The sequence below is a fragment of the Falco rusticolus genome, chromosome 4, assembly GCF_015220075.1.
Source record: "Falco rusticolus isolate bFalRus1 chromosome 4, bFalRus1.pri, whole genome shotgun sequence".
Lineage (NCBI taxonomy): Eukaryota > Metazoa > Chordata > Aves > Falconiformes > Falconidae > Falco > Falco rusticolus.
The window spans coordinates 97,759,895-97,779,726 of NC_051190.1; the positions used below are offsets into that span (position 1 = coordinate 97,759,895).

Here is a 19,832-nt window from a genome sequence, read left to right on the forward strand (position 1 = left end):
AGACATTACACCTAAAATGTTTTCATCTTTAATTATACAAGAGATCAATTTCCCTATTGTATTCTAAGATCAGTCTTTTTTTCTAACCAATGCAGTATTCTTCTAAAAAACACTTAACTGGAAATAAATCAACTGCAAGGGAATTCACAGGTATAAATATTCATTTACTATGCTTTTTTTCTAATATGACCTACATATTAAAATACTACAGCGGAAAAAAGATAGTATACGGTTCCAGTGTTTGTCTAGTCTGTGAAATAGCTTGCTTGCATTTTATTTTTGCGTTTTAGTGACCTCCGGTGGTTACATTTAAAACAAATTGCTGTTCACCGATTACCTGAATAAGAATACTATTTTTTTTCTTAAGAAAAAGTTAAGAGATGGGAAAATCACTAATTCTTCAAAACCCAACAAAATAAAGGTTTTTGGCACACAGTACGTGAAAGTTTACTTTAGCCTGTAACATGAGGATGAGACTTCTTTTCTTAAGTTTTTCTGCTTCTTCAGGACCTTACGTTACTACTGTTTAACAAATTGCTTGAACAACAAGGACGAAAAGGTTAATGTGCTGATTCAACCTCAAAGATAGAGGAACCATCCCTAAATAAACGTATAACTGGGTAAAAGACAGTGGCAGGCAGAAATGAAGAGCCAGATTTTAACATGTAAGGCCCAGCAGTGGTGTCCTGCATGAGTATCCATTAGGTCCTGTGGTACTTCAAAAGTACAAAAGAAATCAGAAATAACTGGATGAGTGCATAATGAGGTAACAAAGAGCTGCAAAGAGGCTATGACTGAGTGATAAAAATTGGAAAGAAAACTTGGTGTACATAGCATGGTACACATACAGGGCAAAAGTAATTCCAGAATTGTATCTTCATGGGCTCTGAACTGACTTTTCAGGCTTGGAAACAAAATTTTGGGGCTATAGGACATAGTTCTACTGAGGCATCACCTCTGCCTAACAGGTGTCAAAAAAGGAAACTGTATTAGTAGTTACTAGGAATAGAAAAGGAAACAAGACATAGAAACAACTATCAATATCAGTCATGTATCTTTAGTCTATAAGACCTGGATAACAAAGAGGCATTTTAGATTGTTCTTTTGACTAGCTACAGATTGGTTTTGACATCTCCTAAATCACAGCAGCCACCAAAAAACTTCAGCTACAGCATCAGCCAGCTCATCTAAGAGGATAAATCATAGCATGATATTTTAATACAGTATATAATGCTGTTTAAAATGTTTGGCTTGACTTTTTTTAAAGCATCACACAACATACAATAGCTGACAGTCCACAAGAATGTTCAACAAACTCACAGGTTCATCTAGTTCCTTTGCAGGGAGCAGTGGGGAACTCTGTAAATCAGAAATTCTTAAATGACTCCTTCCTACTTTTCCTGTAAATCAACTATCCAGTCTTGTGTACAAGCCTACAGTTACCTGATTTTAGATTACATATGCGAAAATAAATTTGAAAACATGGAAATACTAGGATTCAATTTTTTTCTTCATTCTAATTTTGTATGAGCATTCTAGATTTTTTTTCATTCAGAGATATTACTTTGTGAGAAAAAACTTAAAATTAATGTAATTACAGTAAGCACAGTAGATGCCATTTGAACAGTATTACAATTCACATTTTTTAATTTAAATAAGAAATCCTTATTTTCCCAATGAACATATATACAATTAACATAAGAATGGGGCCAGAAAGCGATAATGAAAATTAGTTTTCCTTTCTAGTCCAGTTTGAATGCCACTGGTCTCAGACTTAACTTTTGAAGTTAACTTTATTTAAGTATATGCATATTTCTAAAAATGCCAAATTACATTTGAGAACAATTTTTAAGTTCATATAAAAAAACCAAAAAATGGAAACACTTTGAAAAAAATGATGTTATAGCTCAATGTAAAACTATTTCAATCTTTTACATACACAAAACAGACTATCATATATATTTTCTATGATGGAAACTGGGAAGCTAGGGAAACCATTGCTGAATATATTTGTGCTAAGCACCTAAAGCCCAAAGTTATATGAGCATCTCAAAATTACTTTTGAGTACTTTCACTGGAACTTTTAAGAAGTAAATATCAGAAAAATTTGCCACATGCAAAAGCACACTTAAATTGCAACCTGGAATTAAATGGACATACAACTGTCAGTACTCAAAAGACTTGGACCATGCTTCAGTGACTGTAACCATAAGGACTCTTTCCCCACTTCATAACTTTACAAAACAAACAAAAAATGTTTTGAGTTCAGCTTTCACTGTGGAACTGAAATGTTAAGCAACACAGCAAGATAATCAGAACCATTCTTAATATTCATTAAGAAGAAACCAGGGGGACCTGGAACAACAAAAAATTCTTTAGCTGCATTGCCAATAAGGTCAGCTATTAAGAAATAGCTGCATGTACCTACACACCAGACCTGCACAGTATGGAGGCATATTTGCTACCTGTGTTTAGCAGTGGTCTCTTACATTCAAACACTCATTACACTGAAATCACGACTTCACCTCATGACATAGAAATGTCACGCTCACACTTTAAACAGATAGTAAATAGCAGATTCTGTCAAGTTTACACAATTTCTGTGCATGTCACATACAAAAAAGGACAGTAAAATCACTTTGTCTAATCAGTCTTCTGTTTAAGTCAACTACTGAGCATGCAAAATGAAAAAAGGATGAAAAATATTTTTCTTCTCCAAAGAAAATTACTTGCTCTTCATTACATGCGTTCTTCAACAACTGTGAGGAATCTCAAATTAGCCCCATCTCAATTACTTTTTTGAAAAAAGGATTTCTAAGAATCAATTTTATATTTTTATACTAATTATAGTAATTACAATTCAGGATCACCAAATATGTCAACAGTTTCTTCTTGTTACACACATACATACACACACAAGCAGTATGACAGTGACTACTTATTTTCTGAAAAGAGAAAAAGGCTAGAGTTTTATCACTGGTGGGTAGTTCTGCCACAGGTTGGTAAAGATCAGAACCACAACTATATACATAGAATAAACTGAGAACTTTTAATTCAATTAATTAAATGTACATCAATTTCCCATTTACACATCTGAGAAAAAATAAAGCAGGGTTAAAAAAACCAAACAAACACCTGCAAACATTTCTGACAAAGAGTAAAAGCATTATCTAAACTTTCTGCCTCGTCACCTCCCTGTCACTTCCCCTCGACCCCCCAAAAAAGAGAAGGAAAGTTACCTCAGAAATAGGTACATTTTCTCCAAGTTCAGATGTGTGTAATGCCAGCAAACCAATCACTCGAGCAACTTTGGCACGTCTGCATATCAAATAAACTGTTTGTAGGTGCATGAATATTATTCCAAAAATATCACAAAACAAATTATATCTTGTTTATATTTTACACAGATTGCCAAGGGCAGGAAATATTTGAAGTGTTATTTACAGCTCACATTTTCTTCTTATTTGCTTTTTCTTTGGATCATCAAATTATTTCAGTATTTCAGCTGAATTTAGCCATAAATTGACACATAAAGGTATTTCTTTCCTTTAGCATATAAGAGTGAAGATTCTTTAGTTTGTTATAGTCTTACTAATCAGTCATGCTCATGTTCAGTTTTCTTGTAACACAGAAAATTCTAATAGATCATTTTAAACTTTTTAGTATAGCTGACAAAACAGAAATGAAATCGGTATCAGCAAATCATTTTAAATGTTTCGTTAAAGAAAAAATTGGAATAATAAAATCAGTATCTATGAATCAAACAGCAGGGGGCACTACCACATTGAAATATTTCTGACAAGCATTTAAAGAAAAGCTACCACTATGGTTATTTTGCTACTGTTACGGAATAAATTGGATTATTCAGTGATTTTAAGCAACACTATATGACACACTAAATCGTAACTTCCAGATAAAATTTTAAAGATTTTTTATAATCTTTGGTACTGTAAAATAGCAATATATTAATTCAATGCTGAAAAAAATCAATCTTTTATATGCCTTCATACTGCTAGTCAGGTACCACAGCAGTCCGACAGGCTAAAGCATTCCTCAAACACACTGTTAAAGAGTGTCTTTAATCAAATTCAGTGGTAATTCCGTACTTGAACAAATTCATTTAACATAACTGTTACTTACATATCCCAGTTGGTGGCTGCACGCAGCTGCTGTATCAATATAGGAAACTACAGTTTAAAGAAGAGAAACATTAATGAATTTCAGCGATCTGATATATTCCAATGATAAAAAAAAATCAACATATCACCAATTTCATAAAAATTTATTTGGATAATATTTGCAAAAAGTATTATCATAGACCAATACTGTAGATATTGACTAATTGTTTACAAGAAAAAGGCTGAGGTTAAAAGTATTTCTTTCTATATTCTCACCTTAAATTACACTACTAAACATATATTAGTGTGCTAAAAAATGAACATATCTTTCATTATGAATAACACTTTACAGAGGAAACAAACATCTGATGCTTTCATCTACAAACACAGAGATTATCATATAGTCTAACCCAACAAGTATTTAATAAATTAATTTTGTGAGAATGGACAAAAATAGTTGGTAAAACTAGAATAATTCATGGACTGTCAACACGCATGATCAGCCACTTATGAACAAAACTGCATAATTACTAACTAATTTCTAAAATGTCCTGTTAATGGCAATTCATTTATTGGATCACTGTCTCCAAAAAAATTCTCCAGTGATAATGGAATATAACTCCCAGCAATTCTGTTTCCTGTTTTCACAAAAATTCTATGGCATAAGACCTACTATTGCTTCCAACCTGAATATTCTTCACTGAATTTTTCTGGCAGTGCAATTTTTGTCTTTAATATCTCTACATCCAACAATGACTTGTCAGAATATGACTTAGGTGCATTAGTATAAATGTAGAACAAGGTAGTTTACTTTTTATCAATTACACTTAAAAACATGCATCTCAGGATGGTCTCTGTGATGCTTTTATATAATGGAGAAAATACCTCTATTTCTCTTCTGTACATGCAATACTTGAAAAACATGTTAAACCACTACAAAGGATACTAGTAAAATTGTTTGGTAGAAAATGGTTACCGAAACGTGAAACTGCCATTTAGGTATACACTAAAAAGAACTCTTCAGAAAAGTACGCTCACTCTTTGAAACACTGCTTAATGAAAGGTTTACTGTATGTTCTTCAGAAAGTTTTCCTTGCTATTCTTTACAGACATATAGCTAAATAAAATTGATTTAACAATTCAAACATGAACTTTTTTCAGTCTTCTCTGTCACTTAATGAGTTACAAAGACTAACATTACATCATATGTTGCTTCACACTCTCTATCTAGGTTAGTTTTTATCCCAACCTTTTTACAAATACAACAAATCTGTATGTAAAGATATCTGAAATCTAAAAGAAAGAATTATTTTCCCTCACCTCTTTAAAAAAAAAAACTGACACGGATTTTAGTAAGGGTTGGGGTTTTTTTTCATTGTTTTGTATTTAACTTGCCATATTATTTTTGTCAGTGCACAAATGATCTCTTGAACTATAACTAAAAGCATCTAATTTTTCCTACAGTGGCAAGTAAACCATATTGATTCCTTCAAAGCTTTATTATTTACCAGCTGAGAGCTAATTAGCCTGCTTGCAATTTCCTTGTGGACAGCCACAGTACACAGATAGTACAGTAAGTTCAGTTTAGAACGCGCTGCTCCTGTATTCTTCTCAGTGGAATCAAGCAGTGAACATACTCGTTGCAAGAAGTCATTCCAGTCCGTGTCTTGCATAGATGATAACTTCTCAGCTAACCATAAGAAGCAAAGAAGTAGTTAAAGATAATGGATCTTTGATGTTGCTCTAACACACTAGAAAGTAACATCAATAAGTTCCAAAGTTTGAATCTAATGGTAAATCTAGTACTTAAAACATGAAACAAACATGTTATAATTCATGTCTGAAAATTATATAAATTTTAAAAAGTAGTAAGAAGAGAAACAAAGCATAAAAATGTAGCAATAAAAGCCTCAAAACAACTCTATTAAAAATTCATGTCATTACATTTAGGAAAGACAGTAACTGTTGTCCTTAAGCATTACTAATTCTTAAGAAAGTGCAGTTTTTCATTACAGTAAATCTGAGGCAAAAACTAAAGTCAGCCAGCAAAATCTCCTCGGAATCAATAAACTGAAAATGTGCATAGTTAGTCATATAGGCAGGTATCTATCTAGTTAAGCCTTAGTAGTATCAGAACATAGATCACTTCAGAAGGAATGTGGAAGAAGCCAAGTCACTAGGATGATTAACATAAATCCTGTGGCTCAATTCACTGACCAGTGTGCATGAATAGAGATTTTTTCAAAGACTTCCTTATCAGGCCCAGTGGATAACTTCACTCTAGCAGCCATACATACTGTCTGTTTGGTTAGTTGTTTATTAGTAACTTATGTGCCACCCTGATATGCTCCAGTACAGAACATTTAAGAGTATGCCTTCTGTCTTTTACTCCAATTTTACACAGAAGTAACACCCACTAATGAAGGCAATTATAAATTATATTAGTAAATGTGAAAAGAGGTTTGGATTTCAGGCATTTGGCTTATTTTCCATACTGTCTTTAATCTTTATTGATGAGCACCATCAAATTCAGGGTATTCAAAAACAATCAGAAAGCTGTCCAGAAAAAAAACCCTACAACCCTGAAAGTATTACAACCATAAAAAACCACTGGCTCATATTAAATAAATATACACAACAATAGTTAAACATATCAGAACATCAGTGTGATAATTTAGCTACTCAAATGCAATATGAAATAAAATAACATCCCCTTAGACACTTGAATCTGGTAATTTTTGTCTAGGATGTTAGCCAAATCAAAAATATTTTCTGTTACTACAACCTTGATTAGGAGACTGGGGGACATTTTCTTACTTTTTCAACAAATTAACTCTCCAAAATACATACCTCATAGAAGGAAAAAAGTAACTTTTAAGTCTAGGAAGAGGTGTTCTGTGAATTCTAGAACTACATATCTGGCTGACATCCCTCTTCAAGCACAATAAAGCGTAACATTTCATTAATACAGACTACAGAAAATTTTCCAGTGGAAGAAATGTTACACTCATGACCATGAGCAACCTTTTGTTTTCAGAAATAACAGCAGAGTTTCTAGACACTAAAAACTAACAACAACAAAAAACCAAACCCCAAATGACTGCACACTGTCTTTTGGGATACAGTCCCTGTATTTCATGATTAAAGGTGGGACTGGCAAGGCTGCCTAGTATTATGGCTGATCAACACTGCACATTTTAAGATCCTGTTTTCATTTGCTTATCTGCCTTTCTCAAATTTTAATCTATTTGGTTGAATATTTCATTTAAAATATCTGGGTTTTACAAAAAATAACACGGGGAAAATATTTGCTGTTTTTCTCACACTAAAACAGGGTCGACTGTCTCATTTTAAAAGCTTTTGAGCATGGGCTTGTAATTGAAAAAGGTAGAAGAGAAAGGAAGGGCGCGTAACTTAGTACTTGAAAAGTCTACTCAAAATTGGTCTCGCTAAATACTTTACATATGCAATTTCAGTTTCAGAAAAGTTATGAGTTCTGCAACTGAGGCAGCTCATCATCTTCAAGAGCTACAGATCCTGTAATAGCGAGTCACACCAGTATATGCATAACTTAGGTTTTAACATCTTCAGAAAATCCATACCTGAGTATGCTGGTATATGTAAATTTTTCAAGTCAAATCTAATTGGTACCTGCTTCATTATCTGGAAAAATAAACAAACTTTACAACTAGTTTTAATACATTCCTGGAAATGTCTAAGTAGCTGAACATGAAACCAAAGATGCAAACATTATACAGGATGGGTGTACAAACCACTGCTCATTACTAAGGCATCTTCCATTGATTTCTGGTATGTATTTTATCCAAGCAGATACTTGAGATTTAACTCTATGTTTTTAATATAATTAAATTATTAGTATTTCCATTTAAGGTTTTTTTTAATGGGAATATAACATGAAGGGATTTTTTCAGTTTACATTTTTATCTTACTTGTATACGGAAAAATATTTGCATTTGGGTTTCAAAAGCTACAGAAAGGAACTATGCAGCCGAGAGCTCATGAAATATTTTAGCAATTAATTGCCATACAGTAAATACATATATATACACACACTATATCATTCTAGAGTATAAAAGGTCACATTAACATCAATCACTTATATAATTACTAAAAAGCTGAGGCTTTTTTCCCCACACCACATCATTTTCTAGTACATTGTGAAATTGGATGACTGCTCAGTGACTGAACATTTGAGTGAAATTTTCAATAACTAAAGCATGCGAAAAAGGTAACTGTATACTGGAATTTAGCCTTTGACAGATGAAGCCTAGGTGTAACCAGAGAGCTGTTTTCTAAAGAAAGTTTTCAGTTCAATAGATCTGCAGAACACAGGGAAATTCTACAATATAAACTGACATTTCAGCTTTTAAAATTCTGCCAGCATCTAGTAAATCCCTTTTGAGATTAAACTGCAAGCTCTTCAGCTTTACCAGGTGTCAGTATCATCCATTAGTCTGAAGATCACCAAGTATTCAGTGGCTCTGATTACACATGCCTGCAATTTAGTGGGCTATTTTGCATTAATTCCAAGCCTGGCATTGCACTGGAAGGGGATTAGCATCCATGTGCACATTAGTAGGTACACTTACCCCTGATCTCATCTCTCATACTTGCAGTAAGAAGAGAAGCAGTGAAAGGCTAAGGCTTTGTGTCAGAGTCCTGAGACAGAACTGAGAATTTACAGAGGTGGCATCCAAATGCATAATTACCTTTGAAATTCTCCACTGGCAACGGACATCCTCCACCCCAAACACATTAAAACAGTATTGTTGGGTAGTTACTTTAGCTAGCTGTGTAAGATTTTTAATTTTTGAGAGTATTAGGAATTCCATTATAACAAAACAAAAAAAGTTGTACTCAAGCAATACATTAACTAAAAGCTGTAAGACATACTTAATGAGATAGACGCTCACTTCCAATGACAAGTGTTGCATTTCCTGCATCCACCACTTACTGAATGAAGTTGCTAAAATTACAACTTTTTTTTTGTTTTTTTCCACAGAAATAAACTGAAGACTAAAGGGGCTCTTGCCTATCATTCCTTCCACTACTACTATACATGTGCCCATACATGCACATTATATTGCAATTGCAGTGCAACTCTTTTTTGGTCTTCCCTTTGCTGTCAATAAGTGTCTCTGCTCAAGAGACCCATCACAAACTGTTATCATGTTGGAATCCATATGACAGAAATTGGATGGACATTTCTTGTAACATCAGGTCTTCTTTTCCAAAGAAATTAAGTTCATATTTATTAGAAACATTATCACACCTAAAATTTAAAAAGTAACAAAAATTATTCTGTAAAGGTCTAACTCCTAATCTAGAAGGCTTCATAGATGGCCTTGTTTTGAGTATCCAAACCCACAGTTTTGTCCATTTAAGTAACAGATATTAATCCAAGTTATCAGAAAACAAATCTACAAAAGCACCAAACACAGCACTTAGTAGGTTCAATTTCTTGTAAGACATAATTTAATTTCAATCCCGAAATAACTCAGTTCTCCAAATTAGCAACACAATAGCATTATAAAAGACTGCCAAAAACTTGCATGAGCACTTGCCAGATGACTGGGTGGAACTGTTTTAAAATGAGAATTACAAAATACAGGAAAAGAGTTTTGCCCTGATTAAAGTTTCATCCGCAAAAATAGCCTCACCCACAAGTTCCTGAATCTTATATTTTATTTTGCTATACCTTTGGATTGTCAATGATTGGTGTTATGATAAGATCAGACTCAGTGTAAATGAGCTCTTTCAATGTTGACTCCATATCCTGCTGACTTGAGCACATATTTTTAGCCTAGAACAAGAACAAAGTTGGTTTTTTAAAAATGTTTTGGAAAAGAAAAAGTTCACATTTATTCCCAAAACACTTCATCTTAACATTATACCACACAGTTTGGCCATGTAGACAATATATTCTAAGTTATTATTTAGTTAGTAGCAGACAGGGCCAGCTAAAAATTATAATAAAGAAACACATTGGAAGAAAAAGCACTGGGTCCAAAAAGTAGACTGCAAAGAAAGAAGATAGAATTATCCCTTTTATACACTGGGGAAAAAAAAAAGGAGACTAAGCATCTTACTTCTGAAGTTCTGCAATTTTTTTCTTTTTTCCCCACATAACTTGCACACTGTAGGAACTGCTTTCCTATTATAATTATGGAAGGATGGAGAAGACAGTTGGCTTTGCCATAGACTCGAGGCTAAAATTCTAACTATGAAGATACCACCACCCCCTAACATTATATTTCTACTCACCTTTTTCAAACATGAATCTCTTTGTGGAGAGTTTTGGATTGGGGCAGTAACAACAGCATTACTTCCTTCTACTGCAGTGTTAGTTCTAGGTGTGGGACGAGAACTTAAAAGAATGAAAAAAAAAGAGAAAAAAATTTAAAAAAAGAAAGACTACAGACTAAGCTTCACTGCAAACTATATACTTGATGCTCTTTTGAAACTTCCATGCCATACAGTAAACTTTCAGAGCTGACAAGCATAAATGATGCCATGCCTGAACTAAACATGAACTTAACTTCCTGTCTTTAAATATGTCCTGACAAGGTTAGTATTTGTTTGTCAGTTAGAAATGGGAAGGACTATGTGGTTTGTTTTTTGTTGTTGTTAAATGAATGCAATTTGATTATTTTCTCATGCACAGTTGCTCTCCAAACTGGATGCTAAAACATTATCTTAATTTCTAATAACAAGCAACATACATAGAAAGAGAACTAACCTCACAAAAAAATTGCAATTTATTTTCTTACTCTCTTCTGACTGCCAACTCTTAGCTAGGTAATGAGAAATAAAACCTGACTAATTCTCCTGTATTAAGGTGAACTGGGTTTACTTTTCATTTTTTCTTTTTAAAAATCTTGTCTGCTAATCAGACAATAAAGAAAGGAGAGACCAGAACACCACAAATTTGCAATTTTCATAAAGCTGCTCGTGAACTTGGTTTTTATAGTATACACTAATTCAAAGTAAAGTGTTTCAAATCAACTTCAGAATTAAAGTTGGCAGGCCAGGAAACTAATTTAATCAACTCCAAATGCACGCGTTTTCTTGATTAGCAGAAAGTAATATACACATTGAGTTGTGAATCAGCTTTATTAGAAAAAGCAACTACTTGAAAAACACAAACACCAAACAAAATTAAAGATACTTACGAAAATCAACGATCAAATCACTAACATATTCTTATTCTTGTCTTTTGTTATAAAGGCAGCATTTGTCTACTTTCAAGAGAGACTGAAATTTATAGGGCACAATGAAAGAGCGCCAAAATATTATCTACTAGCTAGATAAAACTAAGTTTTTTTAAAGTCCTAATTCTTATGGCAAAAAAATATATCAGGATCTGCTTGGAAGTTTAAGCAGTCTTATTTCCTTCACAAAAAAAAAATAAATTATTTCTAGCTAGAAGGCTGAAGAAATCATTTCAGGTTCCATACTTCAAAACATGTATTAAACGTGTTTTGTTTTTTTCCAAACCTAACTGCTTTCATATGTATTTGAGATACAGAAATTTTTTCCTACTTTTCCAGTTTCCAGCTGGTTTCTCAATTTGAACTAGTTGAAATTAATAACACTTATTCCCTTTGCACATGTAGAAGAAGCTATCACTGTTAAAAGCAGATCAACCACTCCAGCAGCTAAATAAATTCTGGTGCCAAGTCAAGAGCTTACTTTCACTTCAGTGTTTTAACACTTTAGTAGGTAACACCTGCTGCTTTGAGAAGTTAAATCGTTGAAACAAAGAGAATTTCAGAGAATATTTTTAAAACTGTATTACATTTCAAATTCCACATTAAAATAAGTGTACTTATCATGAAGTCTGCTGTTAAAAAAAAGTGGTTTTTTCCTGACAATTTCAATTACATGTTGTTATACTAAGTGTTTGTAATGCCATTGTAGCCTTTCTTTTCAGCAGACTCCTAAAGCAAAGAGTAAATGCTATTTTAAATTACTAACAGTATGGGTTTAGCTGTGATGATAGAAGTTATAAGTGAGATGAGAAGAAACACTTTATTAAAACCAAGTGTAACTGCTGGAAAAGTAGAAACACTATCATGTACAAAAGCCCTATTCCAGGTTATGCAAGAAGCTTGAAAGATTATTAAATTTCAGACTGGAATATTTCTGCCTGATAATGATGAGACAGTCTATCTGACTAGATAATCTTCTTGGCTTGAAACCTACTACAAAGTTTCAGAATCAGGCCTCAACTAAAACAAATCACTGTTAAACCAATCACTTTTTTATTTAATATCTATTTACTACTTGGTAGATAGTTACCAACAGCTTGTGATGAAAAGCTGCAGGCAGAATTTATTTGCAGGTCTTGAGCTGAATGCGTATCCTTGTGTATTTAAAGTAAGCATATTCTCAGCATATTCTCATATATATGAAGTAAGAAGGAAATAAAGTTCTAAATAAATTCCTCTGTTTAGACAGACAAAGAAATCAAAAGTCTACTTCTAAAAATTAGTGTAATAAAGCCATTAAAGCATTGCTTTAACTATACACACTGCTTTTACAGCTCTTCAAAAGTGTCTGAATATTAATTAAACTAGTGATAGAAAAGTCCAAAGGAGACACGCTAACAATATGTTACAAATAGAATAAAATGTCTGAAGAGACCGGGGTGGAGCAGGGGGGAACACAACAACATACAGGGTTTCAAGGTTTTCATACCTGAGAAGAAATATGGATTCATTTGATTCACCATCAACTGCACTTTTTGGGCGCAATTCAGTCTGAGTTTCTACTGAAAAGAGAACATGAACTTGCATTCATAAGTTAAAAACAAATAAAGCATAGGGAATATGCATGTTGGTAAGACTGACAAAATTCACAGGACAAAATAATTCAAAATTAAGTAATAAACAATATTACCTATTTTTAAAGAATTGCTTAGTAGCTTATTATCTGCTCTTGAGGATGACAGGTTATCTAGATTTTTATGAGTATCTACTGGCTCTTTGGCACTCCAACACACTGATGACTCTGCGTCTTCACTGCTGTTTAATAAAAGATACCAATCACACAGATTTTAAAACAATTAAAAAGAGGGATCATATCTATTATTTGTTGCAACTATTAGCATACAATTCAGCTGTCATCCTCTAGAACAAACAGACTATTGTAATATGCATTACACATACTTTATATATCAGTAATGGCAATGATGAAAAATAAGTTTACAGCAAATGACTTTGAGAATATTAAAAATTCTCTAGCTCCCTCAGTAGAAGTTGCATGAAAGAAATTAGAAAAGTTAAATTATTACCCCATCATACCACAGCTACAAAAAACCATAAAAATCTTTAGAGATCATTCAATCGTTACAGGAAAAAGTCACAACAAACCTACTTCTAATAATCTAGGCTACAGACTTCATGAAGATCAATACAAACTAGCATTCTTCTGTGAAATGATTTACATGTCACACTTAATCGCAAGTTTATTGATTTTGGTTGTTTGGGGGGGTTTTAATATAACCCTCTATTATACACATGGAACTGGGTCATATAAGTTTCCTGAAGGCTCTTCAGGATATCAAATGTTAATCAAACGCATATTTTGAAGAAAATAGATACATAGGCCTCACAGATGGAAAAGAAAAAGTATTGAGCTTCTTTTGCATGTCAAGCCAATGTCCTACATTTTTTGTATTTGTCAATTAGTGCAAACCTCACTGATAATTTCAGAGGTGTTAGAAAACCCTCAGAAGTAAGGTCGAATAGCCCAACATTTCATAGGAGATTCTTCTGATTCTCCAAAGGTTCTTCAAAGATGAGCACTGTGGTGGAAGCTGAAATCAGTCTTGCTAAAACCTTGAATAAATTCTTTGTGGTATAAACTTTAAACTTTGATTTCTTCTCTGCCTTGCTGGTGAAAGCAGTAATAAAATTAAAAGACAAAGAGTTGTATCTCAAACCAGAATAAATGTTAGTAACAAAAATACTGCACTACTGGTATCAGAAATGGGTATTAAACAATACAAGAGAGAATTTTAAAATAGACAGAATGCAAAAACATTCAGCATTTTAGAAGAAATCTGTTTTCACATTAGTCCGCTAGATTGGAATCTAAAGTATTTTACAAATATTTAGAACAAAAGAACATAAAAATCAACACTAAATATTCTAATTCAAAACTAAAAAAAAACAAACAAAAAACAGCAAGATAACAGGAGTTTTGAAGAAGCCTAACTTTTTAATACATAGAACCCATTTTCACAAAAGGTTTGGGGTTTTCTGCAAGTATAGCAGTGTGGAGTATTACAAATTTAGAAAAAAACCCCATCAGATTAATGCTTTATGTCATAAGCAAAGAATGTGGGTCAGTTGCATTTGCAAGGATATAAGGCTGAATCACAAATCTAAGATACCATACTGATAGGCTTTGTGATGCTCTAAGCCTAATGCACAATAACATACAAAAAATCTCACTAAAGATAAAACATCCATATTTATCATTGTTTTGAAAGCTTTTGTAGAACAAGTTAAATTACTGTGCATCATTGGTATATAAACAAATAAAAATGAGAGCAGTTAGTTCAGAAGTAAATTTTAACACATTCTATAGCTGGGAGGAAGGAGTCTGTTGAAAGCGAGCAGTGTAATAACACTAACAGGATAATGCAATTGCTAAGTATCAAGGACTGTTCACTGAATGGTGTAAAACTCCATTCACTGATTAGTTAACCACATAAAAATCCTAATCAAAATTCAAACCTGAGAAAATTTACAGAAAAACATTTGATTTTTTTCTGCTTGTGTTTACTATAAAAGAAGCCTTCCTTGAATATTCAGTACCTTGAGCTTGTGCCCTGGCTGTCTGCAGAATCACCACCACAATGGTCAAGGGATCCTTTCCAGAATGGATGCTGCAATAGGTCTGTCCAATTCAGCCTTTTGAAAAACAACAAGCAAACTGAAAGAGAGTTCCAAACTACAGCTCCACAGAGAGATACCAGACTAGGTTTTGAACCTAGTGACTCTACAGAGCAATTAATCCTGTTGTTTGCTTTTATTTGGTCAACAAATAAGTTTTCTTACAGGACAAGTGTTTTGCCTCAAATCAGGATGGCTAACTCACACTACACAGAGGTATGAGAAACTGCATAGCCATTCCCAATATGTAAGTTATCTGAGCTACCCTGTAAATTATAATCTTATGTTATTTAACAATACAACTATATCAGCTATAAATCAAAGCCTCATAAAACACATGTGTCCATTGCCCCGGAAAAGAAAAGCCATCCAATTTTAAAATCACCCATCATTTCTATTACAAAGATATCTATTTAGCACCAGCTACAAAGATACACTTAATCAAAGCATTAATTCTGTATATCTTCATGTAAGAAAAAGCACAATTTGCTCTTTTATATAAGGGATTAAATGATTTTTTGCATTCTTTGTCATCTACAAAATACTATACATACAGTATCATAGCAATTATTTTCTCCAGAGGTGAAAAAAGACAATGTAAACAACTATCATGGATTAGACTGTTCACCTTTTCTGAGGATCCTTTTGAAGCAACCCATCAAGCAAACTAATGAACTCAGCAGAAGGTTTATGAAAAGCTGAACCTGTAAATAGAAGCACTTGAGAAGGTAAGTATTGAGCAGCAAAAACAACTGTCACACAATGTAGATCAAATCGCTATCTACAGATCATGCTAAAAATTTTCTTTTAATAGTAATTTCATCTGAAAAAATCTGAATGTATGAAGAATCTTAAATATGCACTCTTTGCATTGCAAAGCGTCCTCAAAAAAACAAAAGCCAAACAACCAAACAAATCACCAGTACGCAGTTACCAAATTAATTAAAATTGTTACATGCTTAAAAAAGCACCCTCCAATTTTAATATAGCTATTAGCAAAAAATAAAAACTTGAAATCTGCCTAAATTAAAATTAATTTTTCCCCAAGCATAACTTAAAGAGGACCATTGTTGCATGCCATTATACAAAAGAGCTTTCCAAAATCCATATTTAACTGAGAAAGGTCGTACTTCTGAGAGCTCAGAAGTATGAAATGCACTTTATCCACTTCAAAAACAAAATCTCTCTTAGAATTGAGACAAGTAACAAGAGTTTTAATTCTACAGGTCACCATTTTCACACTACTATGAACTGAAAAGAGCTACTAATATTCAAAGGTCTTCACAAACACCACTGATGCCCAGAATAAATGGGATCAGAAATTCCATCCCAGAAGGTAGATTTACTTTTAATTCTTAACATTAAATGATATGCTTGGCTGTCAAAAGGGAAATAAGCATTCATTGTTAATGGGGGAAAAGTTCTTATAAAAGGAAGGCAATGGTAACATTCACTTTGGACAGCTGATTCCTGCAATGGGCCTCAGATGAAGCAGTGAGGAACAAAACTTTAACTTTGTTAAGTTAATACTCTGATTTGATTCATGAAACAGTAACAGAATGTTACCCTCTGGTCTAGGTGGCAATGGCTCTTCATATAAAATCTTTTCAATTGATCCAGAAAAGCTGTCTGAGAAGAATGGTGGTCTTCCTACAAACAAACAGAAGTGTATTTAACAGATTAGGCAAACTTAAAAATGTCTCAGGTGCAATGACAAGCAATGAGTTCATTTTCCTAAGGAAACATCCAAAGAAATAAACACCTGGATAGCCTGGATTCTATTTATCAAGTTCCCTTGTCAAATACAAACCCTTGAATTAAATTATTCTACCGTGAACAGCAAAAGAGTCCACGGACAGAAGAGGCACCAGAGATGGCTTGATGGAAGTCATCATGATAGACCTGTGTGAATCAGCAATAAGACAACAAGAGAAGGTCTAGGCAGAAATCAACGTCCATGTAACTATGTTGATCCAAGAGATCAACATATTGTTTAAGACTTCAGAAAGTTGCACTGTAATTCTCTTCTGTGATTAAATTCTCCTTCCGGCTGCAGCCAATGCTAACAGCTACTTTATCTGCAGGAAAACCAATGATTCTAGTTTTACACTAGTGAAACAGTTTTCTCTTCCAAAGGTCAAAATAATGCACCCCCGAGTTTAATACTGAGGAGATTAAAAATGTTACACTGTCAGAATCAGAGGACTGCTATAATTTTAGATCATAGTATTTAAACAATACATGTTGGTTAACATAATATCTAGATCACAGTCAAAAGGACAACAGTATTAATCCACTTACTATTTGATGAAGACACCTCCCTCTCCTTTTTTAAGTACAGATAGTATATTCTTCACAAACTCTTTAAAACCTGTCTGAAGTTTTTCTGTGTCTTAACCCCCCTAGGAAGTTAACAAGAATTTACTCTGGGACCATGACCTATACTTCCATTATCAAGAATATTAAATAGATACACAAATTTACAACCTGAGAACATTTCATAAAGTAAGCATCCCAAGGACCACAGATCACTGGCTTTCGAGAAGTCTTCTCCCTTTATTGCTTCTGGAGCTGTGTACAACGGAGAGCCTACAAAATACAGTATGTATAACGCACTTGGATTATTCATTCAGCATTTATCCTGTTCAACACTTCAAACTTTGTCTCCACAGTTCAGTGAGTTAGGGGTTATTTTCACTTACTATAAGCAAACAGATACCAAATCTAATCTCCTATACTTTTACTGAATTATGTAGGATTTTATACACTATTTTGCTATTTCACTTCTATTAACTAAGCTGACTTGTCCTACACTTTCCTAACACAGAGATTCATGCAAAGGAAGTTTTGATATGCCTTGACAGCTTCCAGAGCCAAACAAATTAAGCTGAATGGTAAACAACATAATCATCATATGAGTAACAGAAATAAATTAGGTTAAAGCAGGTTTGGTTTTTTTGTTGTTGGGTTTGGGGTTTTTTTTAAAGCTATCCCAAGACATAAACCTTCACAAAATTAGAAACTTTGTGACAAAACCAAAGTAGCTAGCCAACTAGATCACCGATCCAAACTAGTTACAACTATTTTCACACTAACACACTATGAAAACATCACATATCAAAATATAGTACACAAACCCCTTTTGTCTTGATATAGAAAAAGAAACATACAGTTCCTATTGCTACAGTAGTTCCCATGTAAACACTAACTCAGTTCTAAATAATCTCCAAAAAAATTACACAAACTCAGCAAAAGTATCAATTTCATAGTCCTTTAAAAAGTTTATTTTGGATTCTTTTGTCCTTGGGTTTTATTTTTTTAAATGACAAAAGGTCATTAACTATACACATCAAAAAAAGCTGTTTTGAAAGGCCACAGGAAAGAGATTAGATTTGTATTTCTTCCTGAATAAAGATCTGTTCTTGGTCTTAGTATTTCCAGTGTGGACTTTCAGCAGGAGACAGCAAAGTATTAAAGAAAGCTCTTTTTGTTCGCATAAAACATTTCCAAGAATTCCACCATTCCTGATAACAGTAACTGCTATACACATCGTTATCTTGGAAATAGAGGTCTGTGAGATGGTCTGAGATAATGACTAATAAAAGACTGAGAAGATTAAAACCAAGTTGCTGAACTTTTCTTATTCGATGAAAAAATAACATAGTATTTGCAGCCTACTGCATCTGCATGGATCTGCCTGTTGAAACTAAAGCACAGTAACTTTCTCATACTTTAAAAAGAAATTATCATTCTTAAGTAAAAGGTACTGAAACAGTCGAGCCTCAAACTAGAATAGAAATCACTTTGGATCATTTGCATCAAAAAGGACAATGCAAGTACAGCAGCGCAAAGTCTCCAATGAAAGAAGCAGCAGTTCTGTGTAGTACTTACTTAATTTTGCATATACGTTTAACAAAGTTCACAGAATTTAATCCTAGATCCTAAAAAGAGCATCTACAGCACAGACTTTTTAGAAGTCCATAAATAATTCCATGGCTCAATTTTTTCTGAGAACAGGATTAATTTTAAATCAATTTTCTTTATCATATATCCAGTATCAGTTATCTCTTCATTCTCCAATTACTACTTCATAACCGAAACACAAAAGATTGTAAACGCATGATTCTTTTGCAATTTTCCTTAAACTTTTTTTTAAATACATAGCCTTATATCAACTAAATACCAGCAATACAATTTCATCAGTTAGCAAAGCCAGTCAGTTTGAGTTCTGAATGTCCCAAATTTTAGTAATCTTCCATAGTTTTCATCAATTAACAATTAAGCCTCACCAACAAATCCAAACAAAAAAATAATTTTTAATGAATTTGCTACCTTGAAACATTTCAGGTGTCGTTCATATACTCAGATTGGTTTGGATTTTGTTTGTTTTGGGTTTGTTGGGATTTTTTAATTATTGAAATTTTACCTTTTTTTCTGCAAAGAAAAAAATCAAGAACAGCTCATAAAATAATTAAAACATGCTCAGGATAGACAGACCTTTTGAACATTAAACCGTACTGTAAGGATCTGATGCCAAGCTGCAAAAAGAAATCTAAAATAAACCACCTCCAGTTATGTTATGTTATGTTGAAAAATTATTATACAATTATACTACAGTCTATCATCACCTACATCAGAGCTTCAATCCAAAAAATAACCTGAAGTCTATTTACAAAAAGCAGTAAAGGTCATGAGTTGTTAATATGTCATACATTGTATGACAGACAGGAGTATATTTTTTCCAGCTCTTAGTTAAACTGGCTTTGTGAAACTTAGAATTATTACTATA

General features: G+C 33.2%; 1 protein-coding gene across 3 annotated transcripts in view; it reads right to left on the bottom strand.

Moving 5' to 3' along the window:
- Positions 1–19,832, bottom strand: part of ULK4 (unc-51 like kinase 4) — a 249,764-nt gene that overhangs the window by 219,297 nt on the left and 10,635 nt on the right. The window contains exons 6-17 of one of the 3 annotated variants that reach the window (XM_037383381.1): positions 17,531–17,632; positions 16,610–16,693; positions 15,672–15,747; positions 14,966–15,061; positions 13,041–13,162; positions 12,840–12,912; positions 10,404–10,506; positions 9,838–9,942; positions 7,721–7,781; positions 5,627–5,808; positions 4,141–4,187; positions 3,240–3,318 (exon numbers count right to left, since the gene is read on the bottom strand). In XM_037383381.1, the coding sequence (XP_037239278.1) occupies positions 3,240–3,318; positions 4,141–4,187; positions 5,627–5,808; positions 7,721–7,781; positions 9,838–9,942; positions 10,404–10,506; positions 12,840–12,912; positions 13,041–13,162; positions 14,966–15,061; positions 15,672–15,747; positions 16,610–16,693; positions 17,531–17,632 (1,130 nt within the window). Of the gene's footprint in view, positions 1–3,239; positions 3,319–4,140; positions 4,188–5,626; positions 5,809–7,720; positions 7,782–9,837; positions 9,943–10,403; positions 10,507–12,839; positions 12,913–13,040; positions 13,166–14,965; positions 15,062–15,671; positions 15,748–16,609; positions 16,694–17,530; positions 17,633–19,832 lie in introns of all 3 variants that reach the window. The other 2 variants (XM_037383380.1, XM_037383379.1) reach the window with 2 other exon arrangements.